We start from the raw sequence: 27,450 nt of genomic DNA on the forward strand, positions 1-27,450 counted from the left end.
CCTGGGAAGTCTGTGTGTTTGACCAGCCTTGAAGATGGACAGCCTTGCAGGGACAGGATGCAAAGCACAAACAATTGGGGGAGGCCCCTGGAATTCCCAGGGGTTCAGAGTCCAGCAGGCAGGGCAGAATCCTTCCCAAGGCCCATAAGGGCACAGTCACAGCCCCCACATGGATCAAACAGGATCCAAGGCACTTTTGTCTCTGGCCTCACTTCCTCTTCAGTATTCAAGTCCCCTCTTTAGGTTCTCTGATGGGCAACATTCAGCCTTCAGTTGGGCACCTCTAGGTATAAGACACTTTTTGCCTCCTAAAAGGTAAGGAAACTCTGATTAATCAAGCATTCATTCATTCATTCATTCATTCATTTATTCATTTATTGTAATTACTGCATATGAAAAGTTAAGGTTTCATAGACAGGGTAGCATTTAATCTGGGCCTGGAGGTAGGTAGTATTTGGATATAAGGAGCTTGATGGAAATACATTCTGAGCAATTGGAGTAATATAAGCAAAGGCACTTTGTAATTAGAAAAATATTTTATCTTTTGATGAATTCTGAAGTAATATGTGTAAAAGCACCTGGTATAACATTTAACACGTGGTAGGCTGCTGTTATGTAGTTAGTTTCCTCTACACAGTTCCTTCTTCGGTCCCTGCTATGTCCTCTAGGACTACATTGCTCCCTTTTCCTGTTCCAGACCTTTAGATATTAGGAGACAGAGCTCTGAGCCAGATAAGCCTTTGTTCCCTAAACTGTGGTTTCAAGCCTTCTTCCTGTCCTAGTAATTTTATAATAAGACGGCTACAGAGTTTTTCGTGTTCCTTCTGAATTCTGGTGTGGCACGACCATTGTTGTGAGGAACAGAGGGCAGTGATCCCCTTTGTTAGAGATTTTATGATTCTGTTAATATGGCCTGAGCTTGCATTAGCTTTCTTAGCAGCTGCGTTGTACTCCTGGATTTTGTTAAGCTTGCAGTCAGCTCAGCCTGCTGAAAACCAGGGCTTCCTGTACTTCTATTACCTTTGATTGGATTTGTTTGCCAAGCTTGTTTCAACCTAAAGCCAAGACCACTTTAAAGCGTTGTTTTGCCATGTTACTAGGAAAGTTGTGGTAGTGTGGAGACAGCCATGAAGAAGAAGGGATGGATTGGACCTTTCTCATCTTGAGTCTAGGAAAAGAGAGTCTCTTCCACACAGAGAAGGTTCTAGAAAGCAGAATTACTCAAAGAGTATCTCCATCCCTCAGATAACCTCCTTACCACTTAAGGCTTTCCATCTTTATCATGTTTTGTCAGTTCATTAGATACCTGTCATATGCCAGCCCCAGGCTAATATAGGAAAGAAGGGAACAAGAAAATGAGATATGTGCCCTGCAAGGCAGTATGGTTCAATAGAGACAGCATGGGCTCCCATCCCAAGCTGGCGCTTACTGGCCATGTAATCTAAGCAAGTCAGTTATCCACTGTAAGACTCAGGCACCTTCTCTAATCACAGGATCTGATAATCTCATATATGTCAAGTGCCTGATGCATAGTGGGCTGTTCAAGAAATGTGAGCTTTTTTAAACTCCACTATTTAGGAGTTTTGCAAAACATGAAGAGCCAAGCATGCTGTGTGCTACACTGACCCTGTACAGCTTTCAGAGCACCTGTGATACTTAAAAGCCCTTATTTGTATATTTACTTGTTCCATTTTTCCACCCCCCACCCCACCCAGTTCAGACTGAGAGCTCCTTGTGGGTATGTCTGATTAATCTCTGTAACTTCAGTGCTCAGCACAGAGCCTGGCTTGGAGAAAAGGCTGCTTAAGTTGTTATTGAAATGAACCTGTCTAGGGGGCCAGGTATTGTGGTTGGCTTTAGACAGTCTATTCTTTACTGAAAATCTCATGAGGTTCTGGTGCTTGGCAGTGGTGGCACAAGTGGCAACTCTATTTGAGAAGTTTGAGCCACTCTGTATCTCACTGCTGTAGTGTGACAAGCTTCTTGGCAACCAGCCAGCTGCCCAGCTGCCCCTATGGCAGCCTAGAGTCCTACTGTGGCGCCAGTAGGTGGCGCCCATGGCCCTTTCCCACACTTAAGCTGCTTACACAGGCCTTGTCGACTAAGTCACTAAGGCAGCTGCTGACTGGGACATAGCATATAGCCTTGGGAAGAGGTACCCAGATGAGGGTACTCTGAGCCATCCCTTCCCTTTTCTGGCATTGTATTATTGGCTTTCCTTTTTATTGAGTCCCAGCTATGGCACACACTCCTGGGGAAAGTGGAGATATTTCCCAGGAGGACCCCAGGATATCATTAGGGAAATTGGCTCTGGCCATCCTTTCTGGCACAGCTCACGCCTCTGCCTCCAGGAAATCATCCCTGTGGCTCTGTTGCTCTGACCTACACTCATATGGTACTTTCCTCCAACGTCCTTGCTTATATTTTAGCTGTTTGCCAGATGTGTAGCTGTCCAGTGAACATGTTGAAGTTAAGGACACTGGAGAATTCATCAAAGTGTCCCCAGTATCCTGCTCAGAGTCCTGTAATAACCAGTCTCATGAAAAGTTTATGGGATGAATTAATGAATAATAATGGGAAGCAGTTCCCCCCCAAAATTGTTATTCTAATTGAAGGACATTCTACAAACAAAGTAGTCTTACTCTGCAAAAATATCAGTATCATGAAAATCAAAGAAGGGCTGAGGAACTATTCTAAATGAAGGTTAACTGAAGACACTTGCAATCCTTGATTCTGGTAATGATCCTGGCTTACATCCGGATCACAGGATGTGCGCATGCGTATATGTGTATATGTGTGTGCTGTAAAGGATATTATTGGGATAATTGAAGAAATTTGAATATAGGCTATATATTAGATAAAAATATTGTATCAATGTTTAATGGTCTGAATTTGATCATTATTGGTTAGTGTTTATGTAAGAGAATGTCCTTGTACTAGGAAATAGGTGCAGAATGATTTGGGAGGAAAGGGGCATAATGTCTGAAATGAACTCTCCCGTGATCCAGGAAAAATAGAGAGAAAATGAGTGGTAAAGCATGTGAGGTGAAATGTAACGATAATTTGAGTGAAGGATGTATCTGAGGTTTTTTTGTCCTATTTTTGTGACTGCTCTGTAAGTTTGAAATCAAGATATATTTAAAAAAATAATAATCTATACACTTTAATGTGTGCCAAGTTCCTGCTAGAAACTGTAAGAGAGATGGGAGGAAAGAATGGTTACCCCAGCTTTGGACTTTATTCTGTTTAATTCAGCAAGTATTCATTGAGGTTCTGATACAGCTCCTTTGCTGTGTACCTTCAACAAATAGAACAATTCTAATAATGACTACCAACATTTGGAAAATGTAAGTGCTTTCATATACATTATTTCCTTTGGTCATCTCCGCACCCTTGTTAGGTAGATTTGGCAGGCTGATAAGGTAAGATGACTGAGGTTCAGAGAGGTTAACATGACCTGCCCACAGTCACACAGCCTGGAAGAGACAGATGCAGGCTCACATCCAGATCAGTCTTTTCCAAGGCTGATGGTTTTTGAATTTCCTCCATATCTGTATGTATAAAAGGAAGGATTGGACTGATTGATCAATCTCTGCAGATTGTTCTTCATGCCCGGAAATTATAAAACTTTATATGATAGATAATAACTAGTTATGGAGCATGCAGGCATATTACACAGTGTGCCTGTGTTTTGTAGGTGCTGCATAATTCCAGACTTTCCTCTCTCATTACCCACTCACTTCCCTTTCTAGTAGCCTGGGCATGGCAGTGCTGGGAAGTGCCGACTAACTGGGAGTTAGAGCATCTGGAGAGCTTCCTAGAGGAAGGATCTTGAGCTGGGCCTTGAAAGAAAGTGCTTAATTCAAGTAGTGAATGTAAAAGATGCCAGAGAGCCCTTGTGTCTGTGAAGCACCTGGCTAGGGTCTGAAGCAGCCTTTTCCTCCCTATGCGCCCCTCCCAGCCCAGGCTGACTGGGTAGATAAGGCACAGATGGAGGCTGTGTGTGGATTCTAGCCCCAGGCGCCTTGCCTCTTCTCTGACAGCAGGGCCTGGTGCTGTTATTACTGTAAACAGGACCTTCTGCGAGGCTCCAGCCTGGGCCCTGTTGCCCAGATAGTGATCATGATTGAGTCTGCATGGCTCACTGCTTCCAGGCCTCTGATGCAGGTGGGACAGCGCTCCCTCAGCTGCAGCTGAGGGCCAGTTCATGCAAAGGATCCGGAAATCAGTTGGAACAATGCGCGATTGAAGTCCAGTGGCCGCTTTGTATTGATTGGTCATAAAGAAGGAGGAAGAAAAATCAAGTGGTACCTCCCTCCCCTGAGCCGGCGAGCTGTTTAACCAGAATAACTCAAAACTGCCCTATATCCCCCTGTGTGGGACTCTTTCCCTCCCTCCAACAAGCCTAAGAAGCTGTCTCTTCTTTGGAAGTCTTGCCCATGCCTTATGTCTGCTAGGAATCCACTTCTCAATTTTGATGGTATACATGTTTAGAATGTAAGATTTTAGAACTGGCAGGCACTTGAGAAATCATTTAATTTTGTTCCCTTATTTTACTGCAAAGAAAAGTGAGGTTCAGAGAAACAGAGTTATCCAGGATCATACTAGTTACTGAGAAAGCTGTGACTGGAATCCATGGCCTCACTCTAGTCAGACATGCAGGTATACAACAGGTAACTTCTAACACAAGGCAGATGTATTGGAGATTTGTGTAGGGAAGTGCTGCAGACATTCACTGGTTCAGCCTCTGGGCCCTCCAATGTGCTGGCCTCTGTGCCAGCACTAGGAATGAAGAGACAAGGCACGTCCTCATTTCTAGAGGACCAGGCCGACTACTGAGGAAGTGAGACATGAAAACTATGATAACTGTTGCTACAGGTTAGCACAGGGCGCTGTGGCAGCATCAAATCTGTCTAAGGGAAGGCTTCTTGGAGGAAGAAAGGATGTTTTATTTTTCCCTAAGAAAGTTGTTTTTTTTTTTTTTTTAAGAGTATGGTCATTGTTACAAAAAACAAAACTTTGAACAATATATAAGTGTTCACAGCAGGAAGTAGAAGTATGACTCCCTCATCCCCCTCCCCCATCAGTTAATCACCGTTGCCTGTTTGGTCCATAGCCTTCAGAACTCTCTTGAATACTGGAGACATCAGAGCAGCTCTTTTCCTCCCCCAACCCCCCCATCTGTTACTCTCCTGAGAAAATCTTCAGCTCTTGGGATGCTAGGGAACCCTTATTCTACTGCTGCCCTTGCCTGAGGATTTGAGACCATTCATTTATCAATGCACAGAAAATTCTGTGGACTTACATTCCAAGTTCTACATATATCTTTCAGCTATCATCCTAGTATACTCTGTTACATACTTAAAATGGGATGGACACTAATTGGAAATTGATAATGACAATAGCATAGGCTTTCTCTCTGTACATTGCTTTATTGCATATCAATTATTTTTACATGTTTTGTCTCATTGTCTTATCATGGTACCCCTGTGTGACATATGGAGAAGGGCTGGCAGAGTCCTGTACTTTTTTGACATGGAAACAGGCTCAGAGAGCAAGAGCTGTCACTTAGATGAGGGGACTAAGTGAGAGTCAGAGAAGCTAAATCACTCATCCACAGCTTCCCACCCAGTACGTGCCAAAGCCGACATTTGAACTGAGGTCTTCTGCTCATTTTCCTGCCCCACTCTATTTCCTGCAAGTTGTACCAGAGCTGGGATTCAGCTCTGGATTGCTAGTGTGGTCTGCTCTCTATCTACTACCCTGGGTCATCCCCAATTAGTGTCACCCACCACTGCCCTGCCAAGCTCTTGACCTAGTTCATTAGGGAAGGGCCTTCCACAAGTCTGGAGTGAGCCCAGAAAGGCCTGCAGTGCCCACCCCCACTCCCAGCCCCTGGACGCAGGCTGCTCTGCCCTGAGTGGCAACCTGCATTAAGCATTCCACTCATCATCTCGGGGATGATGGAATCCTAACCTTTTCAGAGACACCGTGCTCTGTCACAAGCATTGCTCTTTTTAAAAGAGATTAATTCACTTGCCGCATTTTGTTCGTTGGTGAAAATCACAGGGGAGAGCAAGGGTGGCTTTCTCAGGCCTCAGAGGCCCTTTCAGCCACTCTCAGCAAGCAGTCACCCGCAGAGCTGGCCCAGGACTTTGAAATGACTGCTCACTGGGCATTCACTTGCAAAGCGACAAAATGAAATGGAGGAGACCTGGGTTTGTGAAATCCCAACTTTCGGGGGCTGATGTGCACACAAAGGGGAAGGGGGGAGGGACCCACCCAGCTCTGAAAGAGGAAAAGTTGTTTGTGGTTTGACTAACTTGTAGTGGTATTTACGTTTGTTTTGGTCCTTCCTTGATGTACCAGGTGCCACCACTTCTTATGGAGTTACAACACGTCTCTCTCTTTTAATCCTTACAACCACCTTGAACAATAGGGATTAATATTCCCCATTTCACAGAATCTGAATTCCAGCCTTGGATCCAGGGTCATTGCTCTTTCCATTACACCTCAGCCCCCAAGAGGCTGCAAAAAATGATGCTCGGTCAGGAAGCTGGGCAGTTAAAAGCTGGAGTCTCACCTAACACTAAGATTTGCCTCCTACAAATGACCCCTCAGGTTTATAGAGCCCTTTCCTGCCCTAGTGGGCCTGTGAAGAGACTGAAGCTAAGAAAAATGATATGATTCCCTAGGGTGTTAGAGTAGGAGGTAGCAGAACTGGAACTAGAATCCAGGTCTCCTGACTCTGCCTATTAATGAAGAGGATTAGCAAGTTTGGAGAAGCCCTCTCTCTCAGCAGTATTTCCTCTTAAAAGAAACCCCAAAATGCTAACACACAGATAACAAGTAGCTCAAAATTGTTGGTAATCAGCGACATGCAAATTAAAACAATAATGCGAGATCCCTTTATACCTATTGGATCTGCAGTGATTAGGAAGCTGGCTACTGGCAGGTGTTGGCTGGGAGAGTGGTACACAAGCACACCCGTCCTGCTGGTGGAATTTTAAAAATGGAACTAATGTATACTTAGCAGTATGAGCATATCTTAAAACAATTATTTGTGAAAACACACACACGCACACATGCGCGCACACACACATGTATAAAACCCTACTTTACTCAGGTCCTAGAAAGCAAGAACCTTTTTCTTATCTCCTTGTAAGTAGCCAGCAGGTGGTTGGGCACAGTGAGTATGTGCACATGTTTGTTAAATAAATGAACAAAGGAATGCCTAGATCTAGCCTGGCTGAATTTCCCCAGGTCATCCTGTGTGACCCTGTCTTAGAATCTTTGGGTATTGGCCAACCTGCCACTTACCAGCTTGAGACCAGAGCACTGTGTTCCATCAAAGGGATAGAAGTAGGGTAGGATGGCAGGCAGAAACCAACTGTATTGAATACCTGCTATATGCCAGGCATTGGGCTGGGATCCCTGCAAATTGGAGATTATCATTCCTATTTGATAGATGAGAAAAACTGAGATTCAGAGAATTGATTTGCTCAGAGTTATCCAGCTGAACCAGAATTTAAATTTGAGTCTAACTTACTCCAAACCCCTTCACTCATCCTTTTCTTTTTGTTATCCTACACTCAGCCCTCAAGGGGTGGGAGGTGAAGGAGGCATCTCAATCTTCTTCCTTTAGCCCTGTCTCCAGAGCAGAGCAGCTTCCAGAATTCTCTATGTCCAGACAGGGGAATATGGGTCATTGAGCCACTAAAGTCATGAAAGATTCTGGCTATGCTGTTTCTCCTAGCCACGCCTACTTTCTCATTTCCCTGCCCTAGCTCATCTCCCTTGGTCTATATTACAGCAGTTTCCAAACTGAGACTTGTCCCCATTGTCTACCCTCTCCCCTTTTAAATTCAGCCTGCTTAAGCCATTAGGTTAATTTTATAATTTCTTTTGCCCCAAAACCTTCAATGACAACCCCACTACCTATGGTGAGAATCTAAGGAATGGCAAATGGGATTCGTCTCTGTTGCCAACTTAAGTTGATTGATGGTGGCTGATTGGAACCAGTGTTGAGGAGGATTCTGATACTCTTTCAAAGGCTCCACAGGAAAAAGCTGCTTAGAGAGATTTCGTCATTTCTGACTGAGATGCAAGTGCGTAGAACAGCATGCCTGCCAGGCATTTGTCAACTCTTTAGATTGGGTTTTTAATCTAGGGTCCACTATTGATTTCACCAGTACCTGTAAAACCCTTGGACACTGTAAGAAAAAAAAAAATTGGGGCAGGTGGGTGGGTATGTGCTCCTGTGCACATTTCTGGAGAATTGTCAGTTTTGATCATAAAGAAGTACATGGCTCAAAAAAGGTTATGGCCACTCCTAGCTTGGCCCTCGAGACCCTGTTGTAGGCCCTGCATACTTCGGCACCTCTCTGTTTCTCTGCTGTGAACTGTCACCCAGATGGATCTGCTTGATGGTCTCTGAATGTACCTTCCTATTGTTCCCTGCTTCTGAATAAGTATCCAATTCCTTTTGTCCTGACTGCCATGCATTTCCTCCCTTATTTCTCAACTGTTCCCGTTCTTCAAGGCACAGTTCCGGTCTTTCCCATGATAAACCTCTTCAGTTTGCTTCAGCTGGTCCTGATATTCCAGTCTTCTGGACTAAAGACCAGAGACGTAACCCCTTCTGATCAGAAGCAGGGTTTAGATCAGAACTCCAGCCTCTTAACTCTCAGAACCCTGTGCTCTCCACAGCACCACTTGGCCTGTTAAATTAGGAAAGGTTTGTAAATTAGAAAGATGGTTTTGTTCAAAAAGCGATTTTCGTCTCACAGAAAATTCATCCCCAGGGTTGTTAGCCTCTTTAACATTCTCAGCCATAGAAAATTGTTCCTGCATAAAACGAGCTTAACAGTGTATGCGGTAAGAGGCCCAGGATTTTTACCAAAAGAAATTCTCAAATTAGAGGCAAGAGATGAGGGTTTCCCAGCCTCCTCTCTCTTGATACTCTCACATTTTGTGCCCCAGTTATGCCAAACCCCTTTCAGGGCCTCACATCCCAACACTGCCTTCTCCTCCGGGTGAGAGGATTTACCTCTGCCTGTAACACTCCTTCTCCCTCACTGCCTTTTGTCTAACTCTATCACAACCTCCTCAAGAGAGGCCCCCGGGTCACTAAGACTGGGTTAGGTTTCTGGTTGTACACTTGTAACCTGTGGTCCTTATTCATAGCACATGTCCGACATACAGGTATGTGCTTGCTGGTCTGTCATCCCCCTCCCCCTCAGGCTTTGTGTCGCCTCATTCGCTCTAGCCTTAGTCACCCACTTACTTCAACAGAACAGAGGTTTTATTTGGCTTGTTCCAGAGGAGCATTTACTACGATTGTAGACAAGAATGGTGCTAGGACTCAACCCCAGGCCTCTGAAGTCTCTGCCAGTCCGCTTTCATCTAGAACCCACTAAAGAGTAGACAGCTCCCCAGGTCCCCCAAACACTGTCCCCACCAATCCTCATAAGCAGATCCTGTCTTGTTGGTGAATCACTCTTGACTTTTGGTCTCCCCTTTTTCTGACCTCCTGTAGCACCTCTGGTGGGAAACCACACACTGCAGGCTTTAGTTTCCTTCTGTCCTGAGTCCTCCCTCACAACCAAATTGTACACTTCCCCAGGCAAGACCCCATGTCTTCTCCTCACCCCCATCCTAGAGTCTAGCACAGGACCAAGCACATATCATGTGGATTTGTTGATGTCAGTTTCATCTTTTGTCTTCCACGTGACATGCAGCCAGATTCAGTCTAGAGGAAGGATGGTGAGGTGAGAAGGGTTCAGGCCCAAGAGCCATTATCGACCTAGGTTCCAGTCACTGAATTGCCCCTTTACTAGCTTTGTGACCTTCAGTGAGTCATTTCACCTTACTGAACCTGTTACCTCATCCGTGAAAAGAGGAGATTAGTATCAGCTCCTTAAGCTTGTATGAAGAAGGAATGAGAGGATGTATGTAACATTCCAAGGGCAGTTCCTACTTGTAGTAGGTGCTCAGTAAGAGTTGATTCTATTTACCCACTTTCTCTCTATCCACCCCTACATTGTAGGGCCCCCTGTTCGTGGGACCCAGAATTCAGGCTTTTAGTGGTATACTCAAAACCCTGTTTGTTAATTTATCCAACAACTACTGAGTTCCTATTACATGTTAGGCGCTGGCATATAGAGTCAAATAGGCTCATGTGGACTCTCCTAGAAACCTAATTTAGCGTTTCTGACACTCCTTGGGTTTAAAGATTTTCAATTTCCAATCAGCCACCATACAGATAAACTTGAGTGTGATCCTTGTGTAAACTGGGAACTATCTAGATAAGGAGCATCACTGGGCATTTGGTGCTAAGGACAGGGAAATTCTAAGGAAGGAGGAGACATCTGTGGATTGGATGAGCATAGGAAGCCTTCTCAGGGAGTGTCCTCAGGCCAGGATTGTATCTCATAGTATAAAAGTAGGATTAGAATAGGCAAAGAAGCAGGAAAAGAGCATTCTGGACTGCGGGAGTGGGAATGTCAGGGTATTAATGTAGGGAAGGCACATTCTTTCCTCATGAGACTGGGATGATAACAGCATACGTCAGACTCATTTCAGGGAAGAGGGAGAGGTAGGGGAAGCCTGGGATTGGGGAGAGTTGTCAGAGGAGCTGGGATGGGTATTTAGTTCTCAGAGGCCTCTGTTTTTTGGTTTCATTCAGCCTCCCTGTTTGTTAACTGTCATTTATTCCATTCTTAGGTCCATGATGAGCCATATACTGAAAATATGTCTCTTTCTCTTTCTAGGCTGTTGTCAGAAGGTGCAGATGTCAATGCAAGGCACAAACTTGGCTGGACAGCACTCATGGTGGCCGCCATTAGCCGAAACGACAGGTGAGAGATCTTCCACATAAGGCTCCCTTAGCCAGATCTCTGCAGACCATATTCCTAAACCCTCTCCCGCCCTTGCCTGTCCCCCTGCTCTCTTCTTCAGAGGCAGGGCGATGGACTGGTCTACACCTGATGTAATGGAGGGTATAGGAGATGTAGAGAGGGAAGATGTAGCTGTGGATCCTAGCTCCGTCATTCAGTGGCTTTGTGACCTTAGGTGAGTCTTTTGCATTATTGAAGCAACAAAATGTTTGAAAGACTATTGTAAGTGTACATGCGCAAGTTAGCATCATGTTTTTGTTACTCACCATCTGTCTGTGTTGAGAAGTCTACAGTCACTGTCCCCAGCAAGGGATCCTCTGGGCTTTTCTTTTGAAGGTTCTGATGGAAATTAGGGAAGATGGGGGGCATTCTTGCCCTCCCATTGGAAGCCCTGCAATTTTTCTAACTGCTCCCCCAATTCCTTCAAGGTGTAGCTATTTTATAAAGATCAAAATAGTCCACTTTGTATAATTATTGCTAATTCTCACAACCACCCCACAACATATTTTATTTTATTATTATTATTGTTGTTGTTGTTAATTCTCACAACCACCCCACAACATATTTTATTTTATTATTATTATTGTTGTTGTTGTTGTTAATTCTCACAACCACCCCACAACATATTTTATTATTATTGTTGTTGTTGTTGTTGTTGTTGTTGTTATTATTATTTTGCAGCTGAGAAAACCGAAGCCCAAAAAGATTAAGTGATTTGTCTAAGATCACACAGACACGGTTTAGAACCTGGTCTGGCTGGCTGCCTGGCAGAGTTTGTATGTCTTACTATACCTCACTGCTGCCTCCCTCTGCCAGATCCCAGGCTAGTGCAAGATGCTATATTTTTATCCCACTCTTTAGCTGTGGGATAAATTGTGCAAAAGAACTGATTAAATAAGAGCAAAAAAAAAAAAATGCTTTCTAAGAAAACAAACTGGGCACTTAAGTAGATAGTTACAGGTACCAATTTAAATTTTTCCTTCAACCAGATCTTTAAGGCTTTACATCTGCCATTCCTGATCACCTTTAGAAGAGTCATAAATGTGGTGGAAACCAACAAAACAAGAGTTTTAAAATATAAGCGTGGCACTGCCTCAGACAGCCCTTGAGACTTAGCTGTACTTAAGATAGGTCTCTCTTCTCTGCTTCTCTATCATGAACTTATTCTCAGCATTCCATTTCCTTATTTGCCTCTTCAGCTTCTATCACTTAGTCTTTAAAAGAAAAATTGATGTAAATCGACTTTGAAGTTTAGAGACCTGGAATCCAGTTCTGGTTCTGACCTTTAGTTGAATTTCAGAATTCTGTGGACACCCTATTTATCCACCTGAAATCATGTCTACAAACATTTGGTAAATATTTACTCTGAGCCAGGCTCTCTGCTAATCATTGGGGAATCAGAGACCTTGAGAGCTTGCAGCCTAATGTGGAAAAGAGGGCAGGTAGAAAGACAGAGTGTAGCGTAATCAATGATGTCAGAGCAGTGCAGACAGGATGTTATTAAAGCAGAGGGTGTGAGAGGACTGAATTTGGCAGCAGAGTAGATTTTCGCTATGGGCTTGTGAGAATCAAATGAGATAATGTATGTGCTATAGGTTACAAATGGTGAGTTGTTATTCTCTGCTGCCCACATTAGACCCCTCTACACACAAACACATTTGTTTATTCTACCACTGATACTCTACCTACCACCACTTCCACTCCACCCACCGGTCTCTCCCAGCTTGCAGGTGTCTCCATTTGCAAGAGACAGCCAGTGGTGGAGTAAATGAAGGGGGATGCCCTTATGTGTAGTATTTTCAGTCTTGAGACAGAATTGGAAATAACACTATACTTAAGAGTACTGTCAGTCAGTGAGCAGATAGCTAGTGGATGTGCTTTGGGGACATTTCTTTCTGAATCTAATGAGTTGTTGGTTTAACTGATTGTCTTTGTCCAGGGCCATTCGCAAAGTAGTGATGCTCCTTAAGCAAAGTGAGTTTTAGCTTGTATTTATTTGCTTTGGTTCCTAAGACTAATTATTGGTGTTTTAAGCATCCATTTTGTGCCCTCCTCTTTTAGTGAAAATAGCATACTCCCAGGTTGGATTTATTTATTCATATCACAAATTTGGGGCGGGGGGGCACCTACTGTTTCCCAGGCACTGTTCTTGACAAAGATTTCTGCCCCCATAGAGCTTATTTCTATATAGATAGTGGTCCCTGAGTAGAGAGAGGCAGGGATAGACAATAAACAAATGTAATATATAAGTAAACCACATAATATATTAGAAAGTAAGAAGTGCTGTGGAAAAAAGAAAAAGTAGAATCTGGTAAAAGGAAATCTCAAGAGTACATTAGTCAGAGTGAATGGGCCCCATTGGTAAGGTGCCATACGAGTAGTCCTGAAGGATTATCACATCATATGAACACAGTCTGCCAGAAAGTTTCTCCCTGTTAGAAGTGCACTGATTCTCATCTAATCAGATACCAAACCCTCTGGAATTGTGTTGGCCAGGCCTGAAATGCTACCACCTTTGATTGGATTTGGATGAAGGGAAAGTAGAGGGGCAGCACCCCTTTCATCAGATTTCTCTTCTGAAAGCGGAGAACCTTCACCTCCTTTAGTATGCTGGCAGCCCACAAGCTCAAGGGAGAGATCCTTAGAGTAGCCCAATCATTTTACCCTCAACTGCCTTTAGTGAGCGCCTGCTTAATGTGTTTAGTCCTTAGGGATATAGAACACAATAGTCTCTATTCTTAAGGAGATTATCTTCTTGTGAACTTTTATTTATATATGTATTTATTATTTACTTAATTTTGAATAGTAAAGATAGTACTATTTAATTTTGAATAGAAAAAACAGTGCTATGAAACAGAATTTTAAAAGTGTGTATAAGAACTTAATTTATAATTTCCTCCTTTATTTATTTCCAAAAAGAGTTTGAGGTGACATAAATTAAAATGCAGATATAAATGTACACAGGAGAGTTAAAACTGGATCAAGATCAGAAATCATATTGGTAAAAGGAAAGATAATTGTATCAGGATCGAACCAGAGATTTTCTTTTCCAAAAATAGGTTTATTATTTTTGTAAAAATAATATAGAGAAGAAAGTAGCCGTCAACTGAATTTCCTCTATTTAGAGATTGAACTTTGTGTGTGTACATGTGTGTGTGTGATTTTACATAAATGGGACCATGTTGCATTCACTGTAAATCAGGTAATTAGTTGAATCAAGTATTAATTTAGATTGAAGTTTCCGGATCAGCATACCAAACAAGGGATACAGAGTTTTGGTTCTTCAGGAGCGAAGAACTTTATTTTGACATCTCTTTATATTATCATTTCATGCATCTGGCAAACATTTTTTCAGACTATACTGTGTCAGGCGTTTATGTGCTATGCTATGGGGGGATTCAGATAATAAGCATCACAGTCTTTGCCTTAAGAAGCTTACTTGGACTGCTGACATCAAGGACTTAAGTAATGTGATGGCCATTGTGTTCAGTAGCCATTCTGCCAAAGATTTGCCAACATTCTGCTAGGACAATCCTTTTGCCAGCCCTAGTAACAGCTTGGGTGTACTGTTGACTTGAGGACCAGTCACTGGGGGACTGGACCCCTCTCACAGTAAGTCCTCCAATAAGCCTCTTGCTACAGGCACGGTTTTAGCCTGAGTCTGGGTGCCTCATTCTGTGTTGCACTCTGACCCAGCCCAGCTAAAGGCTAAGCCACAGGGTCCCAGGATGATCACTCTGACTTAGCCTAGCCTTCACCGGCTCGTGCAAATATACCCAGCCTTCAGCTAAATTCAATTAGTTTTTCTTTAAGAAGAGAAAGAAATCCAATTTTACCAAACATGGACAGACGGTGGAAGGCACTTTGATGTTACAACCTCTCAGTGATGCTTTACTTAGTCACAAGTTCATAAGCAAGAAGGCTTAATTACTTGAGAAAACACAGGATTAAAATTGGACACAATGGCTGAGTATCCGCTCTTGGGCTACTTGATTCGAACCCATGCACCCAGTTCGTGTGTGGTGCAAACTTTGATGTGTGCCATGACATGCTGAAAGTCATGACCCCCCTCAGGGAAGCTCCTTCAGATGGCATTTGCAGGATGTGTAGGCGGAGAGGCAGGGCCTGCCAGGCCTGTTTGCTCAACTTTGATGTCCAAGCAGCCACAGGCCCCACTGTTTGCTCTTTCACTGAGGGATGGTTTGGGAGCCTCCTACCTTTCCCAGTAGACAATGGCCAGCAATGGAGTGTGACGACTGTTGACCATTCCAGGAGCCTGGTGGACCAGAACAGGGCTTTGGGAGGTGCAGAACCTGGGAGGCCAAAAGATTTCATAGGACAGACATTCCTCCAGATGTAGCTTTCCTTAAAGCCTACAGTGTTGGTTGGGTGCTTATAGTGGAGGTAAAAATAGTCTCATGAGTTTTAACAGGTACCAAGTACTGCTTGACCCTCTGTCCGATGGCACTAAGGTATTTATCGATTGAAAGTTTAAGTCTTTCCTGTTCCCTTCATCAGTGTGTATGTGCAGAGGACAGTGGTTTGGAAGAAAAATGGTTTGATTTATATCCTTATACTTTATAATTCCTCAGAAAAGAAGCTGTCAAAATATATGCCTGCTAAAGAAATAGTATCCAGAAGATATAAAGAACTCTTATAAATCAATTTAAAAAAGACAATCCGATTTTTTTTAAATGAGCAAAAGATTTAATCAGACACTTCATCAAAGAAGAGGTAGATAGGTGGCAGATAAGCACATAAAAAGATACTCGCATTAGTCATTTAGGGAAATGCAAATTAAAATCATGATAACACTACACACCTACAGTGGCTAAAATTTAGAAAAACTGACAATACCAAGTGTTGACAAAGTTGCAAAACAGCTGTCATCATCGCCGATCGGAGTGCGTAACTGTATAGCCACTTTGGAAAACACTTTGGCAGTTTCTTATAAAGGTAAAACATATTTACTATGCACCCAGTATTACCAACTCCTAGGTATGTGTCCATGAAAAATAAAAACACATCTGCAAAAAGACCTGTATGCAAATACTTATAGTAGCTTTATTATTCATAATTGCCCCAAACTAGAAAGTACTCAAATGTCTATCATCTGGTGAACAGACAAATTTGGTACATGCATGCAGTAGACTACTGGGCTTGCTGGTTGCTTTGAAAGCCCCTGCCTCAGAGAAGGTGAGACCGTGAGGCAGAGCTACAGCAGAACTGTTTGAAATTCCCCACAAGAGTCTCCCTCCCTCCTCCTGCGTTTGCTCCCTGAGTACATTTCATCAGCATCGGAAGGACTGCTTCCCGGCAATGCCTTCCCTGCTTGGCCAGGGTCCCTGAGGAGCTGAGCTAATGAGTAGATAACACGCATTTGCCAAGGCCTTCCTGGATGTGGTACCTGGGCTTTGTTAATTTTAAAATGCCGCCATCCTTAGCTAAAGACCATTTAATTCCCTCTTACAGCAGTCATTTATTTTTAGCATTTGCTTATTTTCCCTACACCTTACTAAGGGAGAGGGAGGGCATTAAACTCTATCTTTAAGAAACCAGCAGCCCAAGCCAGATTGCTGTCCTGCAGGAGGGGATTTAGAGGCCTTTCTTTGTGGGGCTTACAGTTCCACAGGTGTTCTTAGAGCAAAGAGCCAATGCTGTTCTTGCAGCTGGACCAGGGACAGCTTCCCTGGAAGACTCTCCTTCCTTGCTGGCTGACCAGAGACAGAGTAGGTAGAGAAGTCCTGCACCTGTGCTTCAATGCAGATCTTTAGGGTGCCTGATCACGTGGAGGTATCTCATGCTTTAGAGGCCTACAGTCTCTTCCCAGGGTCCCCGGCCTAGTTGTGGCTTGGCTGCTTGCTGCTGGGTAGTGCTCACTTCAGCCTGAGAAGGCTGGGTTTTGTGCTATCTGATCTGAAGGTAGTGATGATGGCTGTGGTTGACCTGGTACCATCTGCGTGCCTGGCCTATTTTGAGTACTTCCCATGTTGGCTCTAATTCTCACTACAACCCTAAAAGGGAGGGATTATCATCCCAATTTTACAGATAGGGAAAATGAAGCTCAGAGATGCCCAAGGTTGTCCAGTAAGCAAACGAGGGAGCCAGGATTTGAAGCTAGGTCTCTGAACTCCGAGCTCTGATTCTTTACACTGAACTGTACTGCCTGTGGAGGGAAGGGGCAGGGAGCAAGGCTATGGGATGGACCAACGGGTGCCGTGACCAGGAGTCAAGTTTGCTCAGTCAGGGTTTCTTAATGAACAACTATGTACTGGATGATTATGAGAAATCTGAAAACAGATAAATCACTTGCCTGGTCTGAGAAAGCTGACAGAAAAGGGATAAAACGAGTCTCACTTTAACTGGAGAAGGAGGCAGAATGGGTCAGTGCCCCAGAGAAGGCCATACCTAGAATGCTAGGGGGAAATTGTGAAAGGAGGCCTTTTCACATGGGTGGGCCTTGAAAGATGGACAGGATTTTGATTCATAAAGGTGGAGAATAGAAGGACACCACTTTTGGAAGAAGGACCATTATGAGCGTAAGTTCACACAGGTGAGAGGAAAGAATGTGCCAGAGCTAATAGAAAGAACTGGCAGGGTCTGAAAACCAGAGAGTATGAAGGAAAAGACCTTATCCAACATTGACTGTGATTCACTCAGGCTGTGAGAGTCTAGTATGTGTGGTACAGCTGTGAGCTCTAGAGCCAAATTACCTGAGTTCAATGTCAAGCTCTTTCTCTTACTAGTTACATACCTTAGCAATGTCTTTCACTTACCTGTGATTATTTACTCAGCCATAAAATAGAGAGAATAAGTAGATCTACCTCAAAAGGCTGTTTTGAGGTTTAAATGTGTAAATATATGTAAAGTGTTTAGAGCAATGCCTACCATATAGTAATCAATTGATAACGGTTTGCTACTTTAGTTAGTGGTAGTATAGTAGGAGTGGGAGTGCCTTAATCATTATTATTGCTACAGGAGGGCTTTGGAGATTTTTTTACTAGTCCTTTTTATCTGAGAAGCTGGGCCTAGAACATGGGACCCCAGAGCAGAGCGCTTTGATTGGCTCTGGCTCTTGTCCCAGGTGGCCACCTGCCCAATGCAGGACAGTGCCCAGTATTTCCCAGCAAGGAAGGGTGGGTGAGAGTGCTGGCCAGGTGCCCGGAATGCCAACACCATGCTCCCAGAAAAGTGTGCCGAGCTTGACGTTTCTTCCACCACTGCTGCTGTTGCTGATTATCTCTGAGTAACAAAGAGTCATTTCTAATCCCATTTGGAATCGTTGCTCAAGATAATCCTGTTTCGTAGTAATGATATTCCAATTCCAACATGCACCCAATTCTAGTTTGGCAGATGCATGCTTTGACCTCAGGCAACCCAAGACACTGCTCCCTGAAAAGCAGTGCCAGCTCATTTGCCTAACATGACAGTCTCAGGGTGCCCCCACCCCCTTCTCCAGCACTATATCCTGTCCTAGGGTTCTGTGTTCAGTTGGGGCCAGGAAAGCATCCAGTCCAGCTGCTTGGGGAAAGGGTGTTCCATTTCTAGGGACTGTGAGATGATCCACTCCTTCACCGCTTTGTTAGAGACATCAGAGCCACGGGGCTCTGTCCTATTCAGTAGTTATATCACTGACTCCATTGAGACCATGGATAAATTCCAATTCAATTGGCAGATTAAATGAAGTTTTAAGAGGTAGTGAATATGTTGAGTGAAAGAATCTGAGACATAAAGAACTCAGTGAGCTAGAGCAATGATTAAACATGTGGTGATAAAGAATAGAGATGAGTGTTTCGGTTTATAATTAAACCCCCAAACTAAGTGTAAAATTCGGGAAGGGGGACTTATCTTAGCAATACTAGCAAGTAAAGCGCAGGAGCTGACTGAAAACTCAAGGTATGTATCAACAGTGCAGTGTTAAGGCCCCATAAGTGAATTGATTCAACAAATATTTACTGGCCTGTACCAGACCTTGTGTGCAAGGAAACAGATGGTCAGACACAGCCCCTGCTTTGGGGAGCACAGTCTAGTTGTGTGACATAGTGATGAGAAGTAAGGGCTCTGGAAGGAAACTGGTTGAGTTTAAAACCTAGCTCCACCTCTTACTAGCTCTGTTTTCTCATCTGCACGATGAGAATAATAATAGTACTTACCCCAACATAGGGTGGTTGTAAAGATTAATGCATATAAAACTGCTTAGTGCGGTGCCTAGCACATAGTACACAGTAGGTATCTGCTGCTGTTATTAATATTTTTGGTTTTCTTATTGTTAATTTTATCCAAAGTCTAAGAAATGAACCAGCCCCATCGTACCTTTATGGATCATTTGCATAGAGAGAGCCTAGTCTGGGCCAGTACTGTGGTAAGAATCCCTAACAACCAGGGCTTAACAATATTGGCCTGTAGATTTGGTGACCATATGTTATGAACCACAGATTTAAAGACATGGAAGGATATTTAAAACTAGACTGAGAGTGTGAAATTGAGGTTGTCCTAGAAACTCTGTGATGGGTAATCATGATTCTGTGGCCCTCTGCTTAATGTGCTGTGCCTTTCTTGAGCCTTGCCCCAAATTATCTCAACTTGACTGGGCCCACAATTAATTTTGACCCTTTTCCATCTGAGTTGGACTTACTCTTATCCTAGCTAGCTGCTATGACCTGCTTTACTTTAATGACCATCTGAAAATATCCCTGTGCCTGGTACATAGCAGGGGCTCAGTAAATATGAGGTGGCACAACAGATCCATGAATGGTTGACTAAGTGAGAACCAGTGTGGTTTAGGGGAATGTATACCAGATTTGGCCCTAGACAGACATGTATTTGATTCTTGATTCGTGTGCTTATTTAATGTGTACACATGGGCAATTCATATTATCTTTCTGAGCCTCAGTGTATTCATTTACAAAATGGAACTAGTACCTCACTGCAAGTGCTTATGTGGATCTGAAATAGTGAATGTATAGTGCTTAACACACTATGACTGCTTTATTATGATTACTGATCTTTACCTTTTGAAGGAAGTAAACGAAAGAGTATCATCCTCACTTAAAGAAATTGGGTCATGTTTTCTCCACAGGTACCTTGCTTCCAACCTAATCTTGAGTTTGTTCACTAAGGAAGCTGGTTTTGAAAAGAAAACTGCTCTCTCTACCCTCTCTACCTCCAGCTCATCCCCCATGCCACAGGACCTCTAAACGTAATACACGCTGTTGCCTTTGGTCCGGCCACCCTGCTTTCCTGACCAGTAGACTGGATGAGACACAGCTCATTTGACTTTCCAGCAAACCTCCTGAGCTGTGACCTCTTTGCTTCCTGCCCTCATCGAGGTGTGCATTGGACTGAGAATAGGTCAATTCTTTGTCTTCTCCTTGGGACCCGTGACACTCATCACAGCGACTCTGTGCTTTGGAGATGGGAGGCGGGGGGAAGGAGGAGTTGGCGGAGCTTCTCCTAAAGCTTAACATTGTGTGGGGATGACATGGAGCTGGGATCACTGCCCTTCTTGCTTCACCAACTCCAGCTGCTCACCAGCCGTCTTTGACACACGCCTGGCCCAGCATAGGCCTCAGCTCACACCACAGGTTTCCTCGCTCTTTCCTAAACAATGTGATGACCCCAAGCCCCTCCAGCCACTGAGAGCAGAAAGCCTTAACATCGATCGATGGAACTGTCCTCCCATGCATTGTGACTCCCCCACTTTCCTGAAAGCGGGAGCTCATCAGGGTCAGTGTGAGCCAACCTTCCTACATGTGCTCCCACCCCTAATCTAATTACAACCTGATCAGCAAATTAAAACAAGCCTCATGGGGCCTGTGGCTCCAAAAAGGAGTTCCATGAGTCCCAAGAACTGCCATATAGGGACCACCATCCTCTTCACTTTCTCAGCTTTGTCTGGGAACTGCCTGTAGCCCAGAAAGGGGCTGGCGCTCAGGAAAGGAAGATGGAGGTTTTCCTCAGCTAAACTACTTGTGGCCTAGTTTGGACCCACATGTAGGAGAGGGCTGGGCAAGGCTGAGACAGTTGCCTAGCCCTATCCTATCGCTGATCCTCTGCCAGCCTGTCAGGTTAGTGCTATCCCTCACAACCATCTCCTTCAGTATTTACAAGGCCCATTCTTTTTGGTCAGTTCACTTGAGGGGAAATAAGAACAGAATAGATTCTGATGGGCACACAAGAAGGCAAGTACTGCTACTACAGCTAAGTCACTAAAAGACAAACCCCCATTCTCTTGGGCTACAAACATTTTCTGACTCCCCAAATTAGTAAGGGAACGAGGGCATCTGGAGATTATCTCTGAGCCTTTGAAGCTGATGTTGGCATTGATAGGCATATCTTTCCACAGAGCACCAGAGGCCATATCTTGAGCTGGCTGGGAAAGTTGCTGATACTCTTAAGCTTTTGCCCAGTGGGCACCTGTGGAGTAGTCAGTGTAGTTCCTTTGAGTACAGATGTTTCCACAGTATCCTCTGCTCCCTTTAATCCAGCTATTAAGACCTATGAAGTTCTAGCCTGTACAACAGAGCCCATTTGGCACCAGCTACTTACATTTAAGACAATAATACTTAAACCTACAAAATGGCAGCCAGCATGCCAGCACCGGAACAGAGGGGAGGCTGCAGTTGTCCTCTGGCGGATCACCTCAAGTAGCAGTGCCCGCTTCCCTTTGTCCCGTCAGATTCTGATTTTATAGCTGACGCTGTATTCCCCTCGTCAGCCAGGTGGGACAACATACCAACTCCTCATGGAAGTCACCTCCCAAATGCTGTTCTGAATTTGGGGATTTGTTTCTGCTTCAGCAGAAAACATCAAAGAGGCAGAAATCACTTCGTTTCCAGTCTCCTGACTGCTACTCTTGGTTTTTGCTTCTTTTGCCTTGCCTTGACCTCTGGTACCAGTGTATTCCTTGGTTTCTGGCTTCTTACTAAGTTTGTGGTCTGCTGTTCTGCCTCAGCCTCTAGTCCTTGCCATCTCATCTGGCTTCTGACTCTGCCTCACATCTCTGCTGCCTTGTCTCCGGCCCTTGGTTCTGTTTTGACTGAACTTCTTGGCACTCCCTGGGCTTGGCCTGTTCTCGCCAGTTTTGCCTTAGCTTTCTCTAAGCTAGCTAGTCTCTTACCCCCTTCTGCCCTGCTGTAGCCCACAGGGCATCAAAGCTAGCTTTGTTTGCCAAAGCTAACCATAGTCATGTAGCCCTCTCACCTGATCTGGGATGGCTTCCTCAAGAAGGGCCTGATTCTCATGGAGCTCTGGATTAGATGCTTTATTAAGTATGTGATAACTGTTAGATAAAAAGTCTACTAGCCATTTTGCAATGTATTTGGTGCCACTCTTGGCCACTGAAATGCAATGGCTTATTTAGTCATAGCTATACTCCACAGTGGGGCTGCTGCCTTTTGAGTTTTATGAAAAGAAGGGAACCTTCTCTGACTGAGGTTGTAGAATGAGTCACTAGCTTGGATGCTTACCCTCTTTGGCCTCCAAGTTTGTGAAGTGAATTGCCCATTCCCTTAGATTGGGTTAGCAGTCCCAGGGCCAAGCCCAATCACTCTCCTCTCCCCATCCTGCCAGACCGCTGTCTGCCCTCTGGGGCCAAGGGCAACATACTTGGTTGCTTGGACACATTTTGCAGCCTGCAAATTGGACAGATGGAATCAATACTCATGAACCTGGAGAGGCCAAGGTAGCACAGTTAGTGACACTAGCTGCCTGGAGGGACAGCCTGCCATGGGAAGTGGTGTGATTGAATGGTGATTGAACAGAGCAGCTGAGGATTAACCAAATTATGTCCCTTTGAGTTTAGATCAACAAACCTTTCTCATTTGGATTTTGAAACAAGCCAACTTGTGCAGAATTTAGAAGAGCTGCCTTCTTAATACAGGGCTGTGCTAGCATGAATCCTGGAGGTGGTCTAGTGTGCACTTTGGCCCAGATTCATGTTGTTATCACTAGGATTATATGGACAAAGAGCTGAGAGCTCATATTTTGGGAGCTTCTTCTACGTACTAGGAACTGTGGAGTTTTACTTGCTTATCGCATAACCAAAGGGAGGCATCATTGTCTCCATTATTCTGGTAAGATTACAGTCAGTAAATGGTAGAGCTTTGATTTGAACCCAGGTTTCTCTGTACTTGTTGTAAAATGGCATGCTGTCTTCCTAATTTAAGTGTCTTAGTTCATAATTCTCTTGACTTCTCCACAGCCCAACCATAGCGTCGGGTATATAGTAATAATAACTAATGTTTATTGAGCACTTATTATATGTCAGGCACTATTCTAAGCACTCTACATACATTACATACTTTACATACATTAACAGCCATATGAGCTAGGTAACTTGTTATCCCTGATAATTATGACATGGCAAAATTACGATTTTCTAATTTCATCCTTCCTTGTACATTTATTACTTGTCATACTACAGTAAAGAAGAGCTTTCCTTTCTCCTGCCCCACTGACTTTGTATTTTCAATATGGACTCGTGTAATCGTATTTTACTCAATAGGTTATATAATTCACTGCTGTCATTATTCATGTTTGATGCTCAGATTGTCCCAGATTTTAAAGCCAATGTTCTTAACCTCTGTACCACACTGACTGTTTATCAATTATTATTCCTCACTACTTTCAGTTAGTTTGCCTATCTTTAATAGCCTTTTTGTCCCCTCTTGGCTTTTAATCTTCTGGAAGTCAGAAAGAATAGTACCAATCTTATCCAAATTGTATGTAAATAAGAGTAAATAGTCTCCAAGTAAGAACCTGACAGACTCTGCTCTGACTTGGATTTTAGCTGCTTAGAGACCCTTCTCATTTTTCTTTGGGATCTTAATCCATATCCTGGATAAATTACCTGTGAGCAGGTAATTCTTAAGATCCTTTTAGGTAAGGTGAATAGACACAGGAGCCTCACCTGACCATGTTAGATCAGATGTGGAAGAACTTCAGCTACATGGGAGGTGGATTCTGCTTCTTTGACTTACCTGTGAGAACTGTGTGTTTGTATGTATGGGAATTATTGAAATTCATTCATCCATTTGGGAAATAATTGAGCCAGGTCCCGTGTTGAAGGAAATGAAATTCAGACCAGGTGGTACAGGGAAAATCATCAACACTGTCAGTTACAGGTATTGAAAAACTAACAAGAAAGAGGAAAATTAAAACTATACTTGGGCCTTTTAAAAATTAGGATAATTAGAGTAATTTTTTAAAATTCTTGCCATTTATTCCTTCAAAAGCATTAGCAGGTTTGAAGGTCAGTAAGCAAAAGATTAACATACTCAGAGAAAAAATGGACAAAGGACATGAATAAGGGATTCGTGGGGGGAAAAAAACCACATCTGACTGTTAAACATATTTTTTGAAATTCCATCCTCACTAGTAATCAAAGAAATGCAAGTTAAAACAGCAATGTGATTTAATTTTCTGTTTACCAGCTTACAACGTTATTAAAAAGAAAAAAACACCCTATTTTGGTGAAAGAAAAGCACAATACTTATTCTCCTCCTTCCTTTGCTACTGAGAATAAAAATTGGCACAGTCTTTCTGAAAGGTAATTTAGTAAAATTTATCAAAACTCTTAAAAATGCTTATACTTTTGACCTAAAACTTCATCTTCTAGGAATTTATCCAAGGAAATAATTGGAGATATTGTGTTATCGCGATATTAAAAATAATTGTTTTATAATAGGCTAAAGTATAGAATAGTCTTAGAGTGTAATACTATGCAGTCATTGAAAAACAGTATGGTAGACCAATATTTAAAACATGGAAAGTGTATATGTATGTGTGTGTTTAGAGAGAGTTTATGTATGATCCCATTTTTGTAGGAAAAAAAAAAACCATATATTGAAAAGCTGGATGTTATATATTCCAAAACATTTTCTTCTTTTTGATTATGTACATTTTCTGAATTTTCTATAGTGAACATAAGCCTTTTTTATATTAGGAAAAAAGGAAAGCGTAAGCTGGAACATTACATAATAGAAAGGAAGCTAACATACACAGAGTACTTCCTGGGTCAAACACTATGCTTGGTGCTGTATAAATTTACCTGATTCAACCTCACACCGACACTGTGGAGGCTCCTGCCTCTTGTCCTTCTCCCTCCGGTCCATTCTCACACAGCCACTGGAGTGATTCTTCCAATAGCAAAGATTTGGAAAGAAACATTCCAAATTATAAATAGTAGTTGCCATTGGAACTTAGATTAAGGAGATGGCTATAAGGGGAAACTTTCATTTTTTAATTTAATATTTCAATATAGTTTGCACTTTTTAAAGTATGTATATCTTTTGAGGTGAGAAGGAAAAACATATGTTGTCATGTCACTTCTTCTTTAAGCCCTTCGGTGGCTTACTTCATTTCCCACTGTTCTTCTCCTTATATTCTCTACTCCAATTCTACTTTCTTCAGGTGCAGCACTGTGCTCTTGCCTCCAGGATTCGTAAATGCATTGTTTCCTCCCACTTCACCATCCCAGATCTGGCTATTCAGCCTTCATTTCTTCCATGCCTTAAATACCATGTGCTCTGGGAGGCCTTTCTTGATCCTTTCTCTTGGTTTTTCATTGCGAATGGTACTTCTTCCATCATAGCCATTATCACACCTTGCTATAAGTTTACACTAAATTGTTGTCCTTCCCAGAAGATTGTAAGCTCTGCGAGGGCACAGACCCTAGCACCTGGAACGGTGACTAGAATATAGTAATTACACATTTGATAAGTAATTGTTGAATAAACACTTTCTCTTTTATAGTTGTGGAAACCAAGCCTTAGGTGTCAAATAACTTGTCCAGAGCCTCTTTTTTTTTATTGACTATATTCTCTATGCTGTACTTTACATACCTGTGACTGTTCTGTAACTACCAGTTTGTACTTCTTAATCCCTTCACCTTTTTCACCCAGGCCTCTAACTTCCCTCCCATCTGGCATCCATCAATGTGTTCTCTGTATGAGTATGTTTCTGGTTTTTTTGTTCATTTACTTTGTTCTTTAAATTCCACGTATAAGTGAAATCATATATTTGTCTTTCTCTGACTTAGCATAATATCCTCTTTTTTTAACGTTTCACTTAGCATAATATCCTCTAGGTTTATCCATGTTGTCACAAGTGGTAAGATTCCATTCTTTTTTATGGCTGAGTTATGTTCCATTGTATGTATATACCATGTTTTCTTTATCCATTCATCTGTTGATGGGCACTTAGGTTGATTCCATCTCTTGGCTATTGTAAATAATGTTGCAATGAACATAGAAGTGCATATATCTTTTCAAATTAGTGTTTTGGATTTTTTTCAGATACTCAGAAGTAGAATTGTGGGGTCATAAGGTAGTTCTGTTTTTAATTTTTTGAGGATCCTCCATCTGTTTTCCATAGTGTCTGCACCAATTTGCAATCCCACCAATAGTGCGCGAGGGTTCCCTTTTCTCCACATCCTCGCCAACATTTATTTGTCGATTTATTGATGATAGCCGTTCTGACAGGCATGAGATGGTATCTCATTGTGGTTTTAATTTGCATTTCTCCCATGATTTAGTGACGTTGAGCATCTTTTCTTATGTCTTTTGGCAATTCCAGAGCCTCCGAGCCAGTAAGTTTCAGAGCCTGCTTTCCTACCCCTGTCTTTGACACTCACAGAGTTCATGTTCTTTCCATTGTACCACTCACGAGCACAGACAAATCCAATTCCCAAACATGCTTCAGAATCTGGGTCTCTATTTCCTGGGCCTTTCCTGCTTTTGACATTTCTGTCTTTCTGATTTCTTTCAGTGTGGTGCAGGTCCTTCTTGCTGCTGGTGCTGACCCAAACCTTGGAGATGATTTCAGCAGTGTTTACAAAACTGCCAAGGAACAGGGAATTCATTCTTTGGAAGGTAAGTGTGGGCTCCCTTGCCGTTCTGAGTACTCTTTTCCCTGTGGTTTCCAGGTAGCCTTGTTCTGTTCCTGTTCTACCAGCAGCTCAAGAGTGAGGGTCTGCAAGTCTCTTATCCTCTAGGAACTCATGAATAACCCAAACGGCTTGGAACAGATACCTTTCACAGTCCCTTTGAGTTCTATAATTTATGTCACTTCAGAAGTCTTGGGGAATAAAATTAGAGGCCTGACTTTATGAATTTGAGAATGGGGGAACCTTGCAACTGGTATTCTCCCAAAAACACCTCAGCCGGTGGAGCCTCAAGATGGAACAGGTTTCCACAAAATAATTAAGGCAACTGCATGGAATGTGGATTAATTCCTCTTCTACTTCCAGCAAACTTACCCTGTCCCAGAATTAGAAGGTAGCCTCACTGGTTTCCTCAGCCTCAGAAGTCTCTCAGCCCTACTCTGAATACTGCTTTTTATCTCCTCCTATATGTAAAATACAATTCTATCTGCTTATAAAATGGAGTGATCATCAGTGCTCACCCCAGGGTGCTTTGTGGCTGGTTATTTGGTCTTCAGAAGAAGAAAGAGGCAGTGTGCCTCTTTCTTACCAGGGCTTGGTCCTGTGTCCATTGGAGGGTATGTGGGCAAGTCAGTCCATGTTGCCTCTGGTGAGTAGTTCTTCGAAAGT

The 27,450-nt window shown here is 43.0% G+C and overlaps 1 protein-coding gene across 1 annotated transcript in view; it reads left to right on the forward strand.

Annotated features, from left to right (window-relative positions):
• Window positions 1–27,450, forward strand: part of CLPB (ClpB homolog, mitochondrial AAA ATPase chaperonin) — a 133,564-nt gene that overhangs the window by 16,033 nt on the left and 90,081 nt on the right. The window contains exons 3-4 of the mRNA XM_011377410.2: window positions 10,773–10,859; window positions 26,667–26,770. Coding sequence (XP_011375712.1) covers window positions 10,773–10,859; window positions 26,667–26,770 — 191 coding nt within the window. The remainder of the gene's footprint in view (window positions 1–10,772; window positions 10,860–26,666; window positions 26,771–27,450) is intronic.

The sequence above is a fragment of the Pteropus vampyrus genome, unplaced genomic scaffold (assembly GCF_000151845.1).
Source record: "Pteropus vampyrus isolate Shadow unplaced genomic scaffold, Pvam_2.0 Scaffold311, whole genome shotgun sequence".
NCBI lineage: Eukaryota > Metazoa > Chordata > Mammalia > Chiroptera > Pteropodidae > Pteropus > Pteropus vampyrus.